The sequence below is a fragment of the Aquarana catesbeiana genome, linkage group LG11, assembly GCF_042186555.1.
Source record: "Aquarana catesbeiana isolate 2022-GZ linkage group LG11, ASM4218655v1, whole genome shotgun sequence".
NCBI classification, from domain to species: domain Eukaryota; kingdom Metazoa; phylum Chordata; class Amphibia; order Anura; family Ranidae; genus Aquarana; species Aquarana catesbeiana.
In genome coordinates, this window is record NC_133334.1 from 223,726,612 (window position 1) to 223,750,892 (window position 24,281).

General features: G+C 40.9%; 1 protein-coding gene across 1 annotated transcript in view; it reads right to left on the minus strand.

Moving 5' to 3' along the window:
* Positions 1-6,786: 6,786 nt before the first annotated feature.
* The window catches only part of ATL3 (atlastin GTPase 3), a 71,984-nt gene continuing 54,489 nt past the window's right edge, over positions 6,787-24,281 (minus strand). The window contains exons 8-13 of the mRNA XM_073605401.1: positions 23,376-23,514; positions 20,605-20,732; positions 17,843-17,899; positions 17,690-17,761; positions 16,174-16,605; positions 6,787-10,961 (exon numbers count right to left, since the gene is read on the minus strand). Of these exons, the coding sequence (XP_073461502.1) occupies positions 10,878-10,961; positions 16,174-16,605; positions 17,690-17,761; positions 17,843-17,899; positions 20,605-20,732; positions 23,376-23,514 (912 nt within the window). The 3' untranslated portion in view covers positions 6,787-10,877. The remainder of the gene's footprint in view (positions 10,962-16,173; positions 16,606-17,689; positions 17,762-17,842; positions 17,900-20,604; positions 20,733-23,375; positions 23,515-24,281) is intronic.

Consider the following 24,281-nt stretch of genomic DNA (forward strand, 5'->3'; position numbering starts at 1 on the left):
ACAGCCACCCCTCTGTCCAAGGTTTTACTTACCTCTTCATAAAAAGAAATCAGGTTTGTCTGACAACTTCTGTCTTTCATGAATCCATGCTGTCTGTTGCTTAAAATGTTTTTTTCCAGCAAGAACTCGTCTATGTGGTCTTTTATTAAACGCTCCAGTATCTTCCCGACTATAGAAGTTAAACTAACAGGTCTATAGTTACTTGGTAAAGACTTTGATCCCTTTTTAAATATAGGCACCACGTTCGCCCTGCGCCAATCCAGTGGTACCATTCCTGTCATTAATGAGTCCCTAAAAATTAGATACAATGGCTTTGAAATTACAGAGCTCAATTCTTTTAGGATCCGTGGGTGGATGCCATCAGGTCAAGGTGCTTTATCCACTTTTATTCTGTCTAAATATTTCTGGACCATATCCCTTTTGAGCCATTGTGGATCATTGGGGGCTGTGTCAATACCACCCCCATTATGGACATGAGCTTCCCCATGCTCTTTTGTATACACAGAGCTGAAGAAAGTATTTAATAAATTAGCCTTCTCCTTGTCCCCAGTCACCCACTCTAGATTATTTTGTAAAGGGCCTACATGCTCAGACATGACCTTTTTACTATTAATATATTTGAAGAATTTTTTGGGGTTTGTCCTACTATTTTTTGCGATCTGTCGTTCATTTTGAATTTTTGCACCTTTGATTTCCTTTTTACATATTCTGTTAAATTCTTTGTAGCATTTAAACAACTCTAGTGTTCCTTCATTTTTATATTTTTTAAAAGCTCTTTTCTTATTGTTTATAGCTTTTCTAACTTTGACCGTGAGCCACATAGGTTTTCTTTTTAGCCTTTTAAACTTATTGCCCATGGGAATATACTTTGCAGTGAGGTCCCAAACAGTCTTTTTGAAGAATTCCCATTTCTGTTCTGTGTTTATCGCTGCCAATATTCCCTCCCAGTCTAAGTCCTCGAGAGCAGCCCTCATCCTTGGAAAATTTGCTCTCTTGAAGTTAAGTGTTTTTATCTTTCCCTTATGTATTTCTTGTTTACAGCTAACATCAAATGAAATCATGTTATGGTCACTGCTACCCAGGTGTTCCTTTATCTGCACATTAGTAATAAGTTCTGCATGGTTTGAGATTACCAGGTCCAACAGAGCTTCATTCCTAGTTGGGGCCTCAATAAACTGGACCATAAAATTGTCCTGTACTAGGTTTATAAATTTTTGCCCTTTAACTGTCCCAGCAGTGCCATTACTCCAGTCAATTTCTGGGTAGTTAAAATCTCCCATTATTATCACTGTCCCAGAGATTGATATAGGCCACTGCCGTGGCATTGTTGAATTGGATCCTGACAGTACAATTCTGCAATATGAATCTCCAGGCCCTCAGGGCCAAGCATTTCCCCTGGGCCAAGCCATTTTCCCTGGGCAGTTTCCTCTTCCAGGACTACTCCCCAACCCGAAAGGCTGGCATCTATTGTTACCACCTTCCATGTAACTGGTATGAATGAATTCCCCTATTGCAGATTCTTGGTTAACCACCCGAGAACATACGAGCGGGTGAGCGAGTAATTATGCCGCCAGCCCAGGCGGTCAGCTGGCGTGTGACTGAGGCTGAGCGAGCAGGCAGGTGTTGAAGCCGCTCCTCTTCTGAATATGTGACCGAAGGGACGTACCGCATTCGTCCACAGTAAGCCTAGTGTTTGTAAGTCGGCAAGCAGACATCTTTATACACCCACCAGAGTCTTGCTTTTCAGTTATTTTTAACAGTAAACTCAACTTATATTTCACTAAATAAGCTGAGTTTACTGTTAAAAATAACTGTTAAAAGCAAGACTCCGGTGGGTGTATAAAGATGTCTGCTTGCCAACTTCTAACTCTAGTCTTACTGCTGACAAGTGAGGGTGTACCAAGATGGCCGCACTGCAACATCACTTTGCTTGCATATTCTGATGAGTTACATGAGGTAATGAGTTACATTATCTCTCACTGCCCGCCCTCACTCTGGGACACATCCACTGGCAAGTGACAATCCGCATCTAGTGGCAGGCGACATTGGCAAGTGTCAATCTACATCTTGTGGCCGGTGACATTGGCAAGTGACAATCTGCATCTTGTGGCAGGCGACATTGGCAAGTGACAATCTGCATCTTTTGGCAAGTGACAATGTGCATCTTGTGGCAGGCGACATTGGCAAGTGACAATCTGCATCTTGTGGCAGGCGACATTGGCAAGTGACAATCTGCATCTTGTGGCAGGCGACATTGGCAAGTGACAATCCACATCTGGTGGCAGAAGATGTGGCAAGTGACAATCCGCATTTGGTGGCAGCCAACAGTGGCAAGTGAAACGCTGCATCTGGTGGCAGGCAACGGTAGCAAGTGACACGCTCAGGGCTCCCAATGATTCTGCATTATGGTGAGTTGAACAATTTCATTTTACATTACAATGTAATAATAGAAATAATGCGCTTCAATCATCCTGACACCACATTAACCATGGTGCTGTGATGATTGAAGCGCCAACACCAGCCATTGCCCCGACAAATTGCCCGCAAAATTTTATGGCAGTGCCCCTCCCGAGACTAGGCTCTGGATCCGCCCTTGCTTGGACCCTTTTGTTCCAAGCGGATAGGATACTGTTTTGCAGCAGTCTCGAATGAAACGGCTTCGAACTAAGTCACCATCTTCACTAACAACCTCATGCAAAAGGTGAATAGGAGGGTCCTTCTTCGCCCTGACGATCTGGACCAGCTCCTTTATGGCGCTGATCTTTGCCTGGGGCAAAAATACTCTTTTCTGGTCTGTATCTATGATCAGACCTAAATATTCTAGCCTTCTTAAAGGTAGAAGTCTCTAGGTTGAGGATACAACCTACTGTAGGCCTTCCAGGTAGTTGACTGTGGTGACCACGCTTTTGTCTAAGCGGGCTACTGACCTGTCTATCAAGAGCAGGTCGTCTAGGTATGCAACAACTGTTATACCATGAGTCCTTAGTTTGGCCAGAACTTTTGTAAACACCTGCGGTGCAGTGGCTAGACCGAAAGGCAAAGCTACAAACTGAAAATGGAGTTTTTCTACCTCAAAACGTAGATGCTTCTGGTGAGCGGGGAAAATTGGCACATGCAGGTATGCATCCTTGATGTCGACTGACGCCAGAAGTTCTCCTCCTTGCAGGATGGAGACTACTGATCGGATTGATTCCATGCGAAACGAGAGGATATTTAGGAATCGGTTCAGATCCTTGAGATCTAGAATGGGTCCGATATCTGCATTTGGTTTTGGCACCGTGAACAGGTTTGAATAAAACCCCAACCCCTGCTCTTCCATGGGGACCTCCATGATCACTCTTTGAAACAAGAGCCGGTCTAATGCTTGAAAGAGACTTTTTTCTCTGTATCGTTGGGGGCTTTTGATCTCAGAAAACGAGGAGATGGGAACTCCCGGAACTCTAGTTTGTAACCTGTGACCCTTGAGAACTGCAGAAATCTTCCCCCCACAAGCGAGGGCGCCTCTTTATAAAAGAGGCCTTAGCATTCTGTTTTGTAGGTTTCCTTCCCCAGGATTCAGGTTGACCCTGAGGTTTACCTCTTGAACCTGACGGCGGAGGCCGTCGCGACTGCCTAGAGGCTGATGCCCCTGATCCTGGAGAAGGAGCCTGTTTAAATGAAGGACGTTTATTTCTTTTCTTAATTGGCAAAAGGGTACTTTTTCTACTTGAAATTTTCTGGATGTGTATATCCAAATCATCTCCAAACAGCATATGCACAAGTACAAGCGTAAGGCGTGAAGCCTGAAGAATAGAATCTCTAATAGCATCAATAGCAAAACATAATGCCCCTGGCAACTCGGCTAAATCCCGTGCCTGTTGATCAGGGGTGACCTTGAGTACTTGTCTCAAATGGTCCTTCAGGGATTGACAAACACCTATTGCCGCCACTGCAGGTTGAGTTACTGTTCCTGCCAAAGAAAACAAGCTTTTTAACAGGAATTCCAATCTTTTATCGGTTGGATCCCCCTAAGAATCTGAGCATTGTCAACTGGACAAGTTAAATTTTTTTTCACAGGGGAAAAAGCAGGAATAGCAGCATCAATTGCCGGTATATTCTACCTTTTTGTGAATTTTTCCTCCATAGGATAAAGTGTTGAAAACTTTTTTGGAGGGAGAAAATGTTTATCTGGGTGATCCCACTCAGAATACATAAGCTGTTCCAGCAATGGATGGACAGGAAAAGCATGCATAGCTTGGGGAGGCTTTAGGGAACCCAAAGCAGAAGTGGGCCTTTCAGCTGTCTCTTTTGAGGGTAGCTTAAATGCGGAACAAACCATTTCTGTAAGCGATTGTACCAGCAATTTTTCAGTTTTTGAAGCTGAAAAAGGGTTCTTTCACAATTGATTTCTCAGAAGGGGAGTCAGCCTTCCCACGGTCCCCCTGAGGGGGCCTCATCCTCCCCCGCCCACTGATCCTCTGTTTGAGGGACCTGGGCAGTAGAAGGAGACCTATCGCGTTTTCTCCCATGCTGGGAAGATGCGATTAGAGCAGTCAATCTTTCCTCCAACCCCACCAGGCTGAGGAGAAAACAACCTCAGTAATAGACAGGGGCTGAAGTGTTGGAAACACTTGACAAACCTGATGGTTCACCCTGATCAGCTACCCCTGGAACTTCAGGGGGGGGTGGCATTGCTGAGTTGAGACTAGGGTCCTCAGAGCCTGAGGGTGATACCTTTGGTGCCCTTTTTGAGGAATTTATACGTCCCCTTCTGGAATGTATAGTCACAAATGCAGAGGTACTTACAAAGAAAAACGCACCCACTGCTGAGCAATAGTCCAGTAATTGTTACTGCTATTAAACGCTCAGCCTGATGCAGAGTGAATGTGCCTTGGGGAATGCCTGTGTCCCACACTTGCATGCCCAGGTCTGCTTCTGCGTCCCTCCATCAGCCAAATGAGTCTGGCAATGGAGGCTTTGTAAACTATGTCGTCCTGTGCCATGATGCCCGCGCCAAGCCACGCCTCCTTCTTTTTCCAAAAAATGATTCATCGCTCGCGTGGGCATCCGATTGGCGGAGGGGGGGCGGTGGAAGGAAGTAGCAGATCGCCGGACCTTTTAGCATCCCCCTGCCTGCTCCTGGAGAGGGGAAAGGAAACGCAGCCCAGATGGGGGTAATTCCAACCAAAACCCCTCCTCCAAACCTCTTACTGGTGGCCAGGAACGGATAGCTGGAGGAAGCCTGCAGCTTCTGCTGACACAGAGTGAGATCTGAAAGCATGGAACAGGTACGTGCCCTTTACTCCCTCTAGTGGTGACTTTAGGCATGATAACATTTACTGCAAGGAGAAATCCAAAGAAAGTTTTTAAACCCCTTAGGAATCTCCACTTTATCCTGCCGCAGGATTCTGTGGTAAAACCAAACAGACCCAATCTTCACCTATCACGGTGGGATCCGTTAAAAAACCTTCAAGGACTGGGGTCCCTTTTTATCAGGGTTTCACTGCCCTGGACCTGTATAGCACCCTGTCAGTAAGCTTTATGGCACTGTAATATGACCAAAGCACTGAATCCACGGGTCCAGCTCTCAAAGAGAAGCGTTACAGGCAAAACCTTGTGATGTACGATAAAGAAATAGAAACCGCAGGGGTGATCAAATACCACCAAAAGAAAGCTCTATTTGTGGGAGAAAAAAAAAAAAAAAAAAAGGACGTCAATTTTGTTTGGGTGCAACGTTGCACGACCACGCAATTGTCAGTTAAAGCGAGGCAGTGCCGAAATGCAAAAAGTGCTCTGGTCAGGAAGGGGGTAAAATCTTCCAGGGTTGAAGCGGTTAAAAAAAGGAACCAGATGCAGCCTCCACACAAGACACTAGTAAGCTGCAATATATAACATTTTTGGTTTAGATACACTCTAAGTTTAGCTGTTAGTTTAGCAGTGCTGATTGGAGCTAGTGTTATAATAGAATTCTTGTAAGACAGAAAAAGTTTTTTTTCCATTAAAAAGACATGGAGCTATACAAGCAGAATCTTACTTTTAGGTCAGACAAATGCTTTTAGCGCCACATCCTTTCAATATCACTTTTGCTATTATTTTGACATGTTCTAATATTTATATGCACCACCATAAGTCAGAAAAAAAAAAAAAGTGTTGACAGTCTGTGTTCTATAAAAGTACTGAAGTATGATAGCACAGCTTCACTCAAAGCAACAAATGAGACAGTGTTACTTAAGTGGAAGTTCAGCCAAAACCTAAACTAAAGCTAAACCTACTCTCAGCCACATTCTAAAAAGAATCTATATAGCCCTGTAAAGACGCTATACATACCTGTTCTGCAGCCAGTCCCACGCTGAGCGGTCAGTTTCTCTGTGTAGGCGTGTGCAGGAGAGGCAGCCGACAATGGAAGCCCCATAGTAAGTCTATGGGTGATGTCACTTCCCAGGAATTCCCAGCTGTTGTTGGTTCTCTCCTGCACAAAGAGGGTGCTGCTGGAGACTGGACTGGCTTTAGAAAAGGTAAGTATATGGATTTCTTCTTTACAGGGCTAGATAGATGAGGTTTAATATGTGGCTGCGCGTTAGTTAGGTTTTGGGTGAACTTCTACTTTAAGTAATGGTAAGCTATGTTGTCAAGTCACATTTCAGTAGGCCCTTCAATTACATTGATTTGGTAAATCTAAAGCAGACCACACAGTGATTGTACAATCAGGCTACATATGGCCAGCTTTGTCTGGTTTATGTGTAATTCCAAAAAGCAAATATTTTACATAATGCAGCACTCAAGAAAAAAAGAAGTTGATAGAGTCAGTTTATAATGATAGTGTTACACTTGCTTTTATTAAAAATAAATCAGGACAGAAACATAAGCAGCAGCATAAGAAACATTTTCTTGGTCCAGATTATGACTTCATAAAAGTTTGTGCTTTGGGATTCAGCGTTTGATAGATCATAAATGAACATTTAGTAAATATTTCTACATTAACTCATACACATATACATCTGTACATACATATGCGGAGGAACGATTTTAAACACAAAAACAAATAAGATTGTGCACATACCTTTAAGAGTTATTCACAAAAGGGTAACAATTGCACATGTTGGTTGTATATGCATGTACTGTATATAGTGCAAGAAGTCCTATGTATTTGTATAAAAATGGGTACTCAATAGAAAGGTCATATAGAAAACCAAGATGCAGACATAAACCATGTAGGTCTAGCTCAATCAAACTGACAAAGGATCTCAAAATCTGGAGGAATTAAAGGGGCATATTTATAAAGCAGCAAAATGAATATGGCCAAGTATTCATTGTAGGCGAATCAATCACTGTAATTTAAGACACTTAACCCTGTAAAGAATATATGGTGAATGTCACATTTGTTACTTTATAAATATACCCTAATGTGTCTGTCTTGCCCAAAACAAACAATATTTTTCTTTCATTTTCAAATGAAATGTGAGATTTTTTTTTAAATGGTTGCTTCAGGCAACAGACCCTTGTAACCGACATGACAGCTGCAATAAAATCTTGTCCATATTTATCACATCCATATAGATAACTGCAATATAAAAACTTCTCAGATTAGGTGATGAACTTGGAGTGTGTAAGTGTAAGTATAGCCAAACTTTTGTTTTATTTTAGGAAAGAATATGGAAAGATAAAAAACCATTTCGTACTGGGGAGATTTTCTCCTACTTTCTGAAATCTCAGCAAAATAAGGGAAATTTCTCTTACTGGATTCTCCCTCACTTTGTCTCAGTAACAATGGTCACCAGAACAGATAGAGGGAGAATCTCCCCAATGGGGTCAAAGGCCCCAATAAAAATCTGCCAGGGAGTTCTAACCCTTCCTCACAAAACAAAAAATATAAAATTTGCCATTACATACACTGTGAGCATTGGCGGAGAAAAGCCTGGGGACTTCCTGCTTTAGCGCAAAATGTAGCTACTTCCATAGTAAACATGTGACAGGTTCATATTAAGGCAGCAGCAATTTGGAGACACTGACATGTAATCTGCCGTTTTGTTGGGTGACATAAAATCTACAGCTGTGAGAATATGAAAAGAACTACTTAAGAACTGCTCTATTCAAGTCACATCTCACAGACCTAGTAACGAATGTATATTGGCTTAATTCAAAGCTGAAACAACAGCTCAATATCCTGGAATGGACAATATGCATCATAAAATTGTTTGTTTTTCTCTAAGAAAAATTACGGTACTTTTAATTTGGTCTATTGAAAGTGCACTGTTTACATTTTTTTAATACAGATAACAAATATATGAAACGTTGGCAACATATTATTGTTCAGGACATATTTATAGAGAACATTTTACATTAATAAAGCACACCTTACCAATTGCTTAATGCACTGTAAATGGATATAAATACCATGCATGTTGAACATTGATACTGCTGGGAAGGGAGCACAAAGGAAACCTGTTATAAGAGAAGTACTGGGCTGTGACTGCTGACCTGCTTCTGGAAACTAGGTTGCCTGTCATTTTGTGAGTCACTGACCAAGAATGCAGATCCGGAGTTCTGACTCCAGAGGCTCAAACACTTGAAGCCAAAGGATCAAAAGGACAACCAACCAACTAGGTTTTTCAGAAGACTGTCCACAATGGTAGTCTAGGCAGATTATTTGTTTTTTTATTTTATTATGGTCTCTTTAAAAAGCCCATATGTGCTATAAGTGTTACCTCCATATACGGTTTTCTGAAGCCCCCTACTAAGCAAAATACCACAGAAAACTGCTGTTTTTGTGTATTCTTATAGTGCATTAGGCGTTATAAAAAGCAATACTGACGTGAACCTGTCCACCACACTGACTGTTTAAAAGCTTAATAGTCAAAAGCTGGTTTTTACCCAACTTCTCCAGAAAAGCCCCTTTAGTGTCATATGCGAGAATATTTCTATTTTGCTGTAGAAGCTTCAGCTCCTCAGTGTGTGCCCATCTTTCTTTAGTTGCTTAGCTCCTCGGTGTGTGCCCATCTTTCTTTAGTTGCTTAGCTCCTCTGTGTGTGCCCATCTTTCTTTAGTTGCTTAGCTCCTCTGTGTGTGCCCATCTTTCTTTAGTTGCTTAGCTCCTCTGTGTGTGCCCATCTTTCTTTAGTTGCTTAGCTCCTCATCCAATCAAAGTTCTCTTTTAAGCAAATAAGGCACTGTCATTAGACGGGGCTGATGTGGTTGAGAGAAGCTTAGTGCTGCCAGTACATATGCTCAAGAAATTGAGACCTCTAAAGTAAAATGAATGTAATCGCTCAAGGAGCACAGAGGTGAGTTTTCCAAACATGAGAAATAATAGCAGGCACATGGGGGGTTATTTACTAAAGGCAAATCCACTTTGCACTACAAATGCAATCGCTGTAGATCTGAGGGGGACATGCAAGGAAAATAAAAAACAGCATTTTTGCTTGTACATGATTGGATGATAAAATCTGCAGAGCTTCCCCTCATTTCAGTTTCCCTTCAGATCTACAGCGACTGCACTTACAACTGCACTTGCAGTGGATTTGCCTTTAGTAAATAAACCCCATATGTTCTTCGGGGTAATTTCAGATGAAGTGGAGAAAAGGTTCACTTTAAGAAACTATTTCCATTTTATGTTTTGCTTTCACATAAAGCAGTAATGTGTTATACATGTCACCGACTAAAATAAGGTTAGACGTAGATACATTTCTTCAATAAAAAGACAGTATTAAGTTATAAGTCCCATAAAAGAGGCAAGCAATAAGGCACAACCTAAGCTAATTATTACACTAAGGCCCCTCTTCAGGAATTAAAAAAAAATATTTATATTAACCCAGGAATGCAAAGAAGTAACCCAAGAGCAATAAATTTAACACCTAAACAAACTAAACATTAACTATAACCATTTATAATCCAAAAAATGTAACAGATTTATAGTCAATATTGTAACAGATTTATAGTTAATATTAAACACTCTTACCTTGCCCACCCGGCAACCTTACATTTTACTGCTGCTTCAGTTTACAAGTATAGAATAGATAGCAATGCTCACCTTATCCCATTGTTCTGTGGCAGCTGATGCTGTTTTCTATCCTGCCCTGAAATGTGGGCTGGTCCTTATCATTACATAAAATGCCTGACTAGGCTGCTGGTCCTGGACTGTACATGACCATGTCAGTGCAGATTGGTGAACCTGTTGTCATTACCGGAAATGGGAGGGAGAAAGCCTGCAGGACTGTAGAAAATGTAAGGATTCCTTTGTATTAGAGCCCCCTTCTCTTACATTAAACAAGCATTTTATTCTGTATATACAGGAAGAGAGACAGCCAGATTAAATTTGTTTTGGCTAACCCAGAGTTGGGCTTTAAACTCATAATAGCCAACAGAAGGCATGACATACTTGGCCATGTGATCCTTTACATTTTAATTTAGGAGGATGGGGTGGGCAGGGTAGCAGGAGGTTCTTATTAGACTATAATTCTGCTATGAAGTACAATAGTAACACCACAGGTTAAGGGTCACTTCTCTCTTGCAAATTTCTGATATATTGGCAAAATTAGGTAATTTTAAAAGTAAATCCCCCATAATACAATTTCCTAAAGTAAAAAAAAGACATGTATCTGTTGCATTGACTCTATGAAAATACTTTTGTTTTGCTGTGAAGGCAAAAAGCTATTACCATAGCAGTAGATCCAAAGTGCAGAGCATGTACTATAGACCAGACATCATGGCTCGCTGTGCCCATGACAAGATGCAACTGGTCTACTTTATATGGCATTGGAAATGTATAAAGGGGTTTGTTGGTGCAGTCTTGGGTTGGAAAGAGTCGAGTATATTGTGTACAAATAGGTGGCATATCTGGAAAAGCTGCAGTTTAAGATGCTTGCCTCTGCTGGAGGCAGGAAAGGCAGGTCATTCTGCTGTTACTTTTGCTTTTTCCTCTCAGGTGGTGCGCCGATGGCGGATTCTGTGGAACGACGGGTAGAATTACCCATGCGGTTCGTAGCCTGTAGTGGAAGGGAGAACACATTGAGAGAAGAGCATTAGAAGCTATAGAGTTCTGGTAGCATTACACAGATGTCACATTAAAATGGAAATCTTTGTGCACCCCAAACGGAGGCGATACACAGTACCCCCTATAAATATATAGCATGCAAGCCTACCAATCTCTCCACTCTCTGGTATGCCAAACTCATAGTATTTATATATATATATATATATATACACACACACACATACACAGTGGGGACGGAAAGTATTCAGACCCCCTTAAATTTTTCACTCTTTGTTATATTGCAGCCATTTGCTAAAATCATTTAAGTTCACCCCATATTGACAGAAAAACACAGAATTGTTGACATTTTTGCAGATTTATTACAAAAGAAAAACTGAAATATCACATGGTCCTAAGTATTCAGACCCTTTGCTCAGTATTTAGTAGAAGCACCCTTTTGATCTAATACAGCCATGAGTCATTTTGGGAAAGATGCAACAAGTTTTACACACCTGGATTTGGGGATCCTCTGCCATTTCTCCTTGCAGATCCTCTCCAGTTCTGTCAGGTTGGATTGTAAATGTTTGTGGAACACTTAACCCCTTGATCGCCCCCTAGTGTTAACCCTTTCTCTGGCAGTGACATTTGTACAGTATTCAGTGGCTATTTTTAGCACTGATCGCTGTATAAATGTCACTGGCTCCAAAAAGTGTCCAATCTGTCCGCCGCAATGTTGAAGTCCAACAAAAAAAAAAAAATGAAATAAAAAAAAATAAATAAATAAGATTGCTGATCACCACCATTAATAGAAAAAAAAATGTAATAAATCTATTCCCTATTTTGTAGACGCTATAACTTTTGCGCAAACCAATCAATATACACTTATTGCGATTTTATTTGACCAAAAATATGTAGAAGAATACATATTGGCCTAAACTGATTAAGAAATTCGTTTTTTTACAATTTTTTTGGGATAGTTATTATAGTAAAAAGTAAAACATTTTTTTTTTTTCAAAGTCGTCTGTCTTTTTTTTGTTTATAGCGCAAAAAAAACAAAAGCAAAGCAAAACAAAAAAAAAACAAACAAAAAAAAAAAGCAGTAGTGATCAAATATCACCAAAAGAAAGCTCTATTTGTGGGGGGGGAAAGGACATAAATTTTGTTTGGGTACAGCGTCACATGACCGCGCAATTGTCAGTTAACCACTGCGCGCAAAACGACATACCCGTACGCCGTTACTTTGACACTAAATATCAGGGTTATGGCAGCATCTAGCTGCCATAACCCGATATTTTCGGGAACGCCGTGCGTTTCTCTTTACGATAAAAGTGGTCTCCGTGGCGGATTTGCTGCGAGATCACTTTTATTGGTGGCTGGAGAGGTGGTGCCCACCCCCCTCCCGCTGTGCTCTGGTCGTCTCCGCCGCTAGCGACGGAGACGATCGCGTCCTTTCCCATGGATGCCTGGCTGCCGAGTGAGGGGAAGATGGCCCCCACTTGGCTCCATAGCATGGGAGGGCTGAAGCGACATCAATCGTCACTTCCGCCCATAGTTCTTAAAAGGAGATTTTTTTTTTGTATTCAAGTGAAATTTTTTTTTTTTTTATTGCATTTTAGTGTAAATAGGAGATCTGTGGTCTTTTTGTCCTCAGATCTTATATTTAAGAGGTCCCATCATGCTTTTTTTCTATTACAAGGGGTGTTTACATTCCTTGTAATAGGAATAAAAGTGACAATTTTTTTTTTTTTTTAAAAAGACAGTGTCAAAATAAAAAAGTCAAATAAGAAAAAAAAAAAAGTTTTTTTTAACCTCCCTGGCGGTATTCCCGAGTGTGGCTCGGGGTTAAAATTCAGTACCATTAGCGGTAACCCCGAGCCACACTCGGGATCGCATTGCAGGATCCTGGGGCGGCTTTACTTACCTTGTCCCCTGGATCCTGCGATGTCACCCGCAGTGTCCGAGGACTCCGTCCTCCTCTGAAGCCTCTCCATGCCAGGCTCCGTTCCCTGCGAGCGGCGCGACGCACGGGGGCGGAGCCTGGCGGCAAATTAAAAAAAAAGTAAAAATCATAACACATACAGTACTGTAATCTTACAGATTACAGTACTGTATGAAATGATTTCACATCCCTTTTGTCCCCAGTGCTTTGGCCCATGCCCTGCATGCAGTTTTACATGATATACACTGTTCTTTCTGCCTGGAAACTGGAGATTGTCCATAGCAACCAAAAAGTGTCCCTTTACGTCAAAAGTGGCTTTAGACCAGCTAGAAAACAGCGATAGTAAATTAGAACACTTGCAGAATTGAGCGATAGTGAATTGTGGGGAAATTTATTTTATTACTATTTTTTTTTTTTTTTTTTTAATTATTTATTTTTATTTATTATATTATAATTTATGTTTTTGTGTTTCAAACTTTATCATACCCGGGATATCTACTAGACTCTTGTTTGGACAGATTTAAGTGTGTTATTGTTAAGATTTACAGACCTACAATATAAAACGCCAAATTTCCATGCAAAATAATTGTACCGCTTTCAGCACCTAAAATCCGAAATAATCATACCGCCAGGGAGGTTAAAGTCCCCCGTCAAACTCGCGCGCAGAAGCGAACGCATATGTGAGTAGCGCCCGCATATTAAAACGGTGTTCAAACCACACGTGACGTATCGCCACCATCGTTAGAGCAAAAGCAATAATTATAACCCTAGACCTCCTCTGTAACTCAAAACTGGTAACCTGTAGAAATGTGTAAACATCGCCTATGGAGATTTTTAAGGGTAAAAGTTTGTCGCCATTCCATGTCGCGCTCCAAAATTGCAGGCGCAATTTTGAAGCACGACATGTTGGGTATCAATTTACTCGACATAACATTATCTTTCACAATATAAACAAATTGGGCTAACTTTACTGTTGTCTTATTTTTTATTTAAAAAAAGTGTGCTTGTAAGACCACTGCGCAAATACAGTTTGACAGAAAGTATTGCAACGACTGCCACTTTATTCTCTAGGGTGTTAGAAAAAAATATATAATGTTTGGGGGTTCTAAGTAATTTTAATTTTAAACAAGTGTCAAAAAGAGGCCCGGTCCTTAAGTGGTTAAAGCGATGCAGTGCCGTATTGCAAAAAAATGGCCTGGTCATTAAGGGGGAAAATCCTTACGTCCTTAACTAGTTAAGCTTATGATCTACCAGAACACCCAGACCCTTCTCCACCATGTATTCCCCCATTCATATTCTTAGCCCCCAAGTGCATAACTTTACATTTATCAACATTAAAATTTATTTGCCACATAGTTGCCCAATTAAACAGTGCATCGGCTTGTAAATTAGAGACATCCTGTAAGGATGTTATTCCACGGCAAAGCTTGGTGTTATCTGCAAAGACTGAAATTATACTTTAAATCCCAGACCCTATATCATTTATAAATTTATTAAAAAGTAAGAGTCCCAATAGTGGACCTTGGGGTACGCCACTAACAACCCTAAACCATTCAGAGTAAGAATCATTAACCACTACTCGCTGAATACAGTCTTTTAGACAGTTTTCTATCCAATTACAAACATATTTTTCTAGGCATGTGGACTTTACCTTACACATTAGCAGTGTAGGTGGAACTGTGTCGAAACGCTTTTGCAAAATTCAAGTATACCACGTCCACAGACTTTCCTTTGTCTAAGGTTTTACTTACCACCTCATAAAAATAAATATGATTGGTCTGACAACCTCTGTCATGAATCCATGCTGTCTGTTGCTTAAAATATTGATTCAGATCATCAAACAAATCTTAATTCATTCTACACAGAGATAACCCGCATAAATACAAAATGCAGTTTTCAAATCATGATTTCATTTAGGGGAAAAAAAGCTGTCCAAACCTGATTGGCCCTGTGCGAAAAAGTAATTGCCCTCCAAACCTAGTAACTGGTTGTGTACCCTTGGCAGCAACAACTGCAATCAAGCATTTGCAATAACTGGCAATGAGTGTTTCACATCGCTGAGAAGGTATTTTGGCCCACTCTACAGAATTGTTTTAATTCAGCCACATTAGAGGGTTTTCGAGCATGAATGGCCTATTTAAGGTCATGCCACAGCACCTTAATCAGATTTAAGTCTGGACTTTGACTAGGCCACGCCAAAGCCTTCATTTTGTTTTATGAGCCATTCAGAGGTGGATTTGCTGGTGTGATTTGGATCATTGTCCCGCTGCACAGCCCTAGTGTGTTTGAGCTTGAGTTTACAAACTGATGGCCAGACATTCTCCTTCAGAATTTTCTGGAAGAGCTCAGAATTCATGGTTCCATCAATTATGGCAAGTTGTCCAGGTCCTGAAGCTGAAAAGCAGTCCTAGACGCTCACACTACCACCACCATGATTGACTGTTGGTATAATGTTCTTTTAATGAAGAAAAAAAAAAACAAACAAAAAAAAAAAAACAAAGTTTTGTCTCATCAGTCCACAGAATATTTGACCAACAATCTTGGAAATAATCAAGATTTTTTGGCAAATGTGAGACGAGCCTTTGCGTTCTTTTTGGGCAACAGTGGCTTTAGCCTTGTTACTCTCTCATGGATGCCATTTTTACCTAGTGTGTTTCCTATTGTTGAATCATGAACACTGGCCTTAACTGAGGCAAGTGAGGCCTGCAGTTCTTTAGATTTTGTTCTGGGTTCTTTTAAGACCTCCTGGATGAGTCGTTGTCGTGCTCTTGGAGTAATTTTGGTAGGTCGGCCACTCCTGAGAAAGTTCAGCACTGTTCCAAGTTTTTTCCATTTGTGGATAATGGCTCTCACTGAGGTTCACTGGAGTCCCAAAGCCTTAAAAATGGCTTTGTAACCCTTTCAGATGGATACATGTCAATTACTTTGTTTCTCATCTTTTCTTGAATTTCTTTAGATCGCGGCATGTTGTGTTGCTTTTTGAGAACTTCTTTTTTAGTGATTTCTTGATTCAACTGGTCTGGCCTAGGTGTGGCAACTGAAATTTAACTCAGCTTTCCAAAAAATGTGGTTAATCACAGTTTATTCATGATTTAGCAAAGGGGGGGGGGGGGTAATTACTTTTTCACATAGGACCAGGCAAGTTTAAACAGCTATTTTTCCCTTAATAAATGAAATCATCATTTAAAAACTGCATTTTGTATTTACTTGGGTTATCTTTGATAATATTATATATTAATATGCTTTCTAGTGCTGCAAAACAACACATACAGCCTCATTGTATTACCTGCTCAAGAACATAATCCGCACTGGAATCAATAACTTTGCCAAGGTCTCTGTACTGTCCAGAGTATTTGATGTAGCCCCATGTCAGGAGTGCAATGAGCAGCAGCCCCATTGCACAGTTAAACAGTTGTGCCACCACACTTAAACCGACAAATCCTGTGATACCAGAAGCCATGTATAACGCAACCACCAGGGCTAGAAGTACAGCTGGAGTGCGGAAGGCTGTGAAGATATTCTTGCTCTCATTGTGCTTGCAGAAAGCAGTATACACGTCATCAAGGCTCTTCTCCAACTCTTCTCTGTATTGTTGGCTGAACTCCACTCCTCCCATTTTCTTTGCACGGTCAAATTGGGACAGGGCCTCGTCCCTACAGGCAGCATCTCTATCTCTCAGGACATCTGGTGACACATACGGTTTCTCACCACCACAAATCTATAACAAAGAACACAGGAGAGCCAAATAATCATATGAAATACAAAGTGCATTGCGTTTTAGCCCAAAAGCAACTAATTATAGTTAAAACGACTACTCTAAATTGCTAAGGATAGAAATGTTATTAGGTAAAATATGTTGCACAATAAGTAACTCCTTTCTTTTATTAAAGGGTTTTTCACTTCCTCCCTCAATATATTTTATTGAACAAAAACTATCAAAAGGTTACGAATAGAAAAGAATGGCTCCTGTGGCTTCTTATGGCATTGTATCGATATGTTACAGACAATATATACACAAGTCAGTGCGATGTTGTTTTTAAATCCATGTAGCATTGCCTAAAAGAGAGACAATCCTTTTCAGAAAAATGAAAGAAAGGAGAAAAAAAGGAGGAAGGGTTCATTTTCAATACAAAATTGGGACACCCTCTTTTGGATGACCTTTGTCTGATAGGGGAGATCCCTGTTGACCGTCACCTGTGTCAGCTTCTACAGATGAGATCTGAGGCTGCTGGACATTTCTTAGAAGCATTAGCCTCTGGAACCCAGTGAAATCTTCTTAGCTTTTGCTGCCTGGTATTAAACTCATTAAATGGTTTACTTTTTAAAAGGAGAAACTACTATGAATACAACCCTTCTCCCAACCTCCCCAAAAAAGGACAACTGCTGTTAACATAGTAGAAGACCCTTTATTCTAAGAAAGAAAGTGAGAACCCCCTAAAGTCCAAAGCAAATGAGCAAACCCTCCTACGGATTCGCACAGCTCTTATAAGTCAGTGACTGACCGTTCTGAAGCCACTTGGTCAGCAAACAGCCAACAAGTTAGCATTTCTAGGAGAGAAAAGCAGTGGGGCACCTCAACATTACCAGTTTCCTTTGAAGATCACCAGTGTCCCCTACCTTAACAAAACCTACATTAATTAAACAGAAATGCATGCAACAAAGTTCCAAAAAATATCAGTAAGACACTATTTAGCCATTGAAGGAAAAAGTTGAGAGAGAGTAATAAGGTACGAGGATGATTAGGCATACACAGGATTTGATGATGGCTGGTGACAATGGTAAGGGCACACACATCCACTCACCTTCTCCATGCTGCTGTTGTATAAGTCTTTGGCAGAAGCCACCGCTGCTAGGTTATTAGCCTCAGCAGTTGCCTGAGCAAAGATATGAAAACATTAGTTCAGAAGAAGTCATAAAAGAATGGTGTTGAGAAAGGCAAATCAAATCCCACATACCTGTAGCATAGATTTGGGATGTGGTAAATCTTCTCCTTGGTATATTTTTATGTAAGCCTAAAAAAAAAAATATAATAATATTTTTTTTTTTTGTAACCAAGTTGATTTGTTACACAAAATCAGACTTGAAAATTTTATAATGAAACCTTTTTGCAAGGCAGCAACATAATCACATATTGGTGGTTTACAAGAGCATATTAAAAAAACATAACCCTTCACTAAGGATGCAGTTTGATAAAGTTCTCTGCTTCATACAATGGCATCACTAATAAAAATGGATGAGCCTTCAGATGCGTTTCGCAAGTCTTGAATCTCTCTGTAGTCATTTTATGCTTTCATAACCATCAAAAGAATGGTCCTTGAGGTTGGAATTGTTTTGTCCAAACTAGTCAATCATAACAGAAGTCAGATATGGTAGGTACTTAAAGGATGAGTGGGCTATTCTTATGGTTGATTGTTTAAAAATGTTCTCTTTGCAGTGCATTATTTCCCTTCCGGATTGCTCCAATACTACCAGTGTAGGGGGTTGGAACAGACTAGAGCTGAAAGTATTCAGAAGTGGAGTATTGGGGTAAGGAGGTAGGCAGCAAAATACTGGCCTGATGTCAATAATTTAACTCGCTTAAACCAAACTTCATAACAGCAGGCAAGAATATAGACTGGAGATCGTTATTTTGGTCTGGACACATTTTTTAAGTTAAAGTAGAACTTTAGTCAGAAAATTAAGTCCTGCCACTTCAGGCTGGCCCCTTTTGCAGGTATAGCTATGTAAAACTTTAAAAACAAGTGTCTATACTGTTTAAAATCCAATAATACAATGTCTCACCCTGCTCTGCATGTGTTAAGTTGCTCTCTATTTTTAGGCACTGCCAAATTTGTAGAGGCCGATCTGCTGACAGACTTAAAGCAGAATTAAAGTAGAAGTCCACCCTAAAAACAAAAATCCCTGCATCTACAGACATCCACAATTTAAAACTAACCTATCTAGCCCTGTAAGCCTGGTTTCACACATGTGCGGTGCGAATTGAAGCTCAGGTTTCACTGGGGAGATAAAAATCTCCTGTTCAAAGGATTCATTGCGTTTTTGCTCAGGATTAGAGAGCAGGGAGAGGGGGAGGGGGGGGGGGGGAGAGGGGGAGGTGTAGTGAGGAGAAAGAGAAAATCCTTGTTCAGAACGCAATGCATCTGCGAATCAGATGCGTTCCCATAGGAGATAATAGGCTTGTAGTTCGCACCGCAATGCCCAAAAAACGCACACGTTTTTTGTGCAATGCGCAGTGCGAATGCAACGCACATATGTGAACCAGATGCATTCATATGAATGTATTTTAAAATGTCCTGCAAATTAGATGCGGTGTAAGCCGCATCTAATTCGCATAGGTGTGAACCCGGGCTAAAGAAGAAATCAGTATACATACCTTTTCTGCAGCCGATCCGACCCGATCCCACACTGATCTGTTATCCGCGGCTTCTCTGTGTGGGCGGGTGCAGAGGACACGTCTGACAACAGAAGCCCCATAGTAAGTCTTTTGGTTACGTCACTCCCTATTAATTTCACAGCCGTTGTCGGCTGTGTCCTCTGCAGAGCTTCCGCCGCTGGATCGGCTTCAGAAAAGGTATGTATAGGGATTTCTTCTTTACAGGGCTAGATAGGTCAGTGTTAGAATATGGATGTCTGTAGATGCAGGGATTTTAGTTTTAGGGTGGACTTATCCTTTAAACCCTCCTATCCTTTACAGCCAAGGAAGCTGCTTCAGTTTGATCTGAAACTGCCATGATGCTGCACATGTGATCATTTATGACACCAAACATTTGATGGTTTGACAGTTTGGTTCAGGACACAAGCAAATGTGACAGTTAACAATCCCCGTATTCCAGGAATGTAACTTTTATTTGAAACTGTTAAAGAAGTGGGTTTAGTTCTGCTTTACGATTTAGACCCCTTTCACACTGGGGCGGGGCGGTGCGGGCGTTAGCGGTAAAGCACCGCTGTTATAGTAGCGCTTTTAATCCCCGCTAGCGGCCGAAAAAAAAACGGAATAACGCCCTTGCTGAATCGCTTTGCAGGCGCTTCAGCAGCTCTGCCCATTAATTTCAATGGACAGGGGCGGTGCGGGAGCGGTGCCCCAAAGATGCTGCTTGCAGGATTTTTTTTTCCTGTCCTGCAAGTGTGAAAGCACTCGGACTTTCACACTGGGGTGGCTTGAGAGGCGCTTTTCAGGAGTTTTACAGGTGCTAAAAAACGCCTGAAAAGTGCCCCAGTGTGAAAGGGGTCTTACTGCTGTTTATTATTTTTTATCAAGTTGTTATAGGTAATGTTCCGTTGTATTAAACCAGTTTACACTATGTTCTGGTTCACACTGGGGAGACCTGTCAGGTGACTTAGCCGCCTGACAAGTCGCGCTCCATGCAGTACAATGGAACCGTTCTAATAGGAGCGACTACTTGGGGGCGACTTCGGAGCGGCTTGCATTGACTTCTATTAAAGAGGTCACGATGTGCGGGGAGGCTTCAGAGTCGGACCACTTTGAAGCCAGTGTGAACCAGCACTACCATTTCCATTATTTACTTTAGGTATGATTTTACTGATAACAACAACTTCTTATCTTTACAGCAGGATGAGCCCTCTCTAAAACCTATGAGCACTACATATGGAAAAGGTAATGACATTCTGAACAGTAGTAACTATACAAGAACTGTACCTGTTTTATTGTGAAACATCCACAAACTAAGAACAAGGTGATAAAAAGAAAGGAACTTACCCTGAAATATTCAAGCAGTCCTCGGCAAGTAACCTTTGAACCATTTATCTCTTTCTCCATAAGGCTACCCGGTTCAAGGATAAGTGGCACCAGAGCACTCAGCTGCTCTGTAAACTCAGGAGCAATGTCTATGGAAAACAAAAGACAAATCATATAATAGTTGAAGTGCATGTAAAGGCAAACTTTTTTTTTTTTGTTTGTGGACAGAGACGGGTTAGACCCTCTCAAGTTTTATTGTAGTTTATCTGCTTGCTGGGGAAGATTTACCCTTTTATTTGTGGGCTGAAAACATAGCAAAAATAATGCCCTTTCTCATGTGTCAACTATAAAGTAGTGAAGATGAACAAAGGTCCAACCACGGGTGCCTCCATAGATAAAGTGGAGCAAGGAGTGTAGCCACGAAGACACAGGAAGTGTGTTATTCACAGAACTGCCAGGTTAAAATGAAGAGCAAAAAAAAGCGTGAAAAAAAAAAACCCCAAAACAATTGCAGCTAGGTTCAGATGTGCTTTAAGGAGGCCAGTCACACACTTCTTTAAGAGCCTTATTAGATGACTGGCTCCATCATTCTACAGAGAGATTTTTATTTTGCTTTACAGAAATGTTGATGCTGCAAAAAAACCTATTCTCTGTGCTAGCACCATTGAAAGCAAGAGTCATCTTTTAAAAACAGTTTTAAAAGTCATGTAAACACTTTTAAAATTTTCGTGTGCATAAGAAAAGTCCCACCTAATTGGGTAATTATTTTAAAGCAGAGTTACACCCATTTAAAAGTCCGCAGCTACAAAAATGTAAAAAGACACTCACCTGTCCCATGGTCCAGCGGTGCGGCCGCCCGAAGCCTCGCTTCTCTCCCCCTCTTCTCTGCGGCGGCATTGCAAGTGTGGTCGCCCGGCTGTGGCTTAACAGCCGGGTGCACACTGAGCGTTCTATATGGCTGGGCAATCTTCTGGGACCTGTGACGTGTCCCAGAAGATTGCAGGGAGGGAGGGGGGAGAGGTGAACTTCCTTCCGACGCCAGGAGAGGAAGTGGAAGCTGGGTACCTGTGAAAACTAGGTACCCGCCCCACTCAAAAAAATCACATGCCAAATGTGGCATGTTAGGGGTCACGAGTACTAAAAGAGGAAGTTCCATTTTTGGGTGGAACTCCACTTTAAGCTGGCCATACATGGATCAAAATTCATCTGGTTCCTGCTGAGTTGGACAATTTCATTTCATCTATGGCCAGGATGAGAATTTGACCTATTGATTGACTTCTCACGAACAATCCTACTGGAAAAATTCCATTCAATCAGCACTGCAGTGCTGAACAGTGTATTAGGCTGCAGTACTGATCAGTGTATTCTGACGGTGGGGGAGTTCCGCTGTCTCAGAATACAATGAAATAGCAGAGAGGATTCCTGCATTCACATTGAATGTGTGGATCGGAGAATTGGGTCGGTTGTTTTGTTCAACCCGCTGACTGATCGCAAAAAAAAAAATAAAAAAAAAAAAAAAAAATGACCCATGTATGGCCAGCTTAAGAGTAGAAATTAGTCACCCAGAATAAAGACAGTTCAGTAGGATGAAACCCCTACTGCATTTTTGTTATGTACATTAAAAGCATTTACATAAATTGTGAATGTACCATAAAATTGTCTTCTGAAATAAGGTACTTCAATATCTGCACCCCATTTCAAACATTGTAACTCAAAAGAAAGGTTTGCTGCTAACACTTGTCAAGTTTGTAAACCCTCAGTGGCTACTTTATTAGCTACGCCTGGTCCTTAAAGTTTAACTAAAGGCAAAACTTTTTTTTAAGTTTTGAATAGTGTGTAGAGGAATTGGAACGCTTGTTAGTTTTTTTTGCTGTCTGTACCCCCGTTAAGGAGATTCACCCTCTCTATCTGCCCCGTTTACTATTATCATTGAACATGAAAGTAAAATAAAATCCCAATTTATGGGCTGTCCCCAGAAAAGTAAGTGTGGGGAAATCTTCCAATGGGGACACTAGTTCTGGTGACCCGGGGGTCCCCAAAGAATTCCCTTAAGTTGCAGGGATTTCCTTTCACTTCCTGTTTGGCTATTGGACAGGAAGTGAAGGGAAATCTCTGCAATGGGGCATAGATGGCGTAAAAAAAAAAAAAAATCTTGTTTATAGTTTTGCCTATAGTTCTACTTTAAAGCAAATAGACAAACCGCACATCATGTGGATGATATTGAGAATAAAAAAAAATATATAAACATAGCCAATAGGCTCATCTACTGTGCAACCAAGCATTAGGACAAGAAAGATGCATGATCTAATCAACTGAGACCAAGGAATGGCTGTTGATACCAGGCTAGGCATTTAAAATAGCTCAGAAACTGCAAAATCTCCTGGAATTTATATGCATTACCGTCTTTAAAATGTACAGAAAATTATGTGAGAGGAGAAACATCCAGTGAGTAGTATTTTTATGAATGAAAACACCTTGTTCATGAAAGAGGTCACAGGGGAAAAGACAGTCTAGTTCAAGCTGACAGGCGTTCATAATACGAAAAACCAGTCATTACAGCAGTACAGGGTAGAAGGATGACAAACTTAAGATCTTGTCTCAAAAGTGTGAAAAAATGCTTTCATGGTCCATCAATACTTAATACCTGCGTGAACTGAGCAACAATGTCTTTGTGGGTTTTATACAGCTGTACATGACCACAAAGTGTATGCAATGGAAAGAATTGTCCACTGCATACTGGTTTAAACCATCTTTCTTAAAATCTTTCCAGTACAAGCAACAATATGACTGACCTTTCAGGCGGCCATCAAACTGAGGACTAGTTGCCACTTTGAGACCGGGGTGTGGGAGAAGGAAGCAGCTGACGCTGGTGAAACAAGAGTGAATGTGTTTTCGTACATTCTGGATCTCTTCATGCTGGTGTTCTTTCACCTGGAGAACAAAGTTGTGACATTTGCACTAATTTCTACAAATCTAGCTTCATCAGGACTTGCAACTCCCCAAATATTCTCCCCTATATCTGCTCAAACATTAACGCACAGGAGTAACAAAACAATTCTACACATCCCGCAAAATTTCTGAACCAACTAAGGCTTAAGTCCTGTCCTTTCTTTTTAAAAAAAAAGGAATAATCCTTAAGCATAGAAAAGAGAGAGTCTCCAAAGTTGACCATGTTGAAAAGCCAGCTTTAGGTGCACCTAAGCTACATATCAACAGGCAAGTCTTCAACCTCCTATTATAACTAATAAGAAATTCATCCTTTTTTGATACTTCATAAAATTCAGTTTTACCAGTTCCCTTCACAGAATCACGCATTAATTCAATCACATGCTTCCTCATAAACCCTCCTATTACTAACAACAATACTCATCTGTGGAAACACATGGGGGTTGATTTACTAAAGCTGGAGAGTGCAAAATCTGGTGCAACTCTGCATAGAAACCAATCAACTTCCAGATTTTTTTTTTTGTCAAAGCCTAACTGAACAAGCTGAAGTTAGAAGCTAATTGGCTACCATGAACAACTTGACCAGATTTTGCACTCTCCAGTTTTAGTAAATCAAACCCACTGTATCTGGCCATACACATTACAATTTAAAGTGGTTGTAAACCCTTTACAACCACTTTAAAAAACTACACGCAGCCTATAATTAGGCTGTAGCTGCACTGGATATCCATCCCTGTATGTGCATGTCCTGA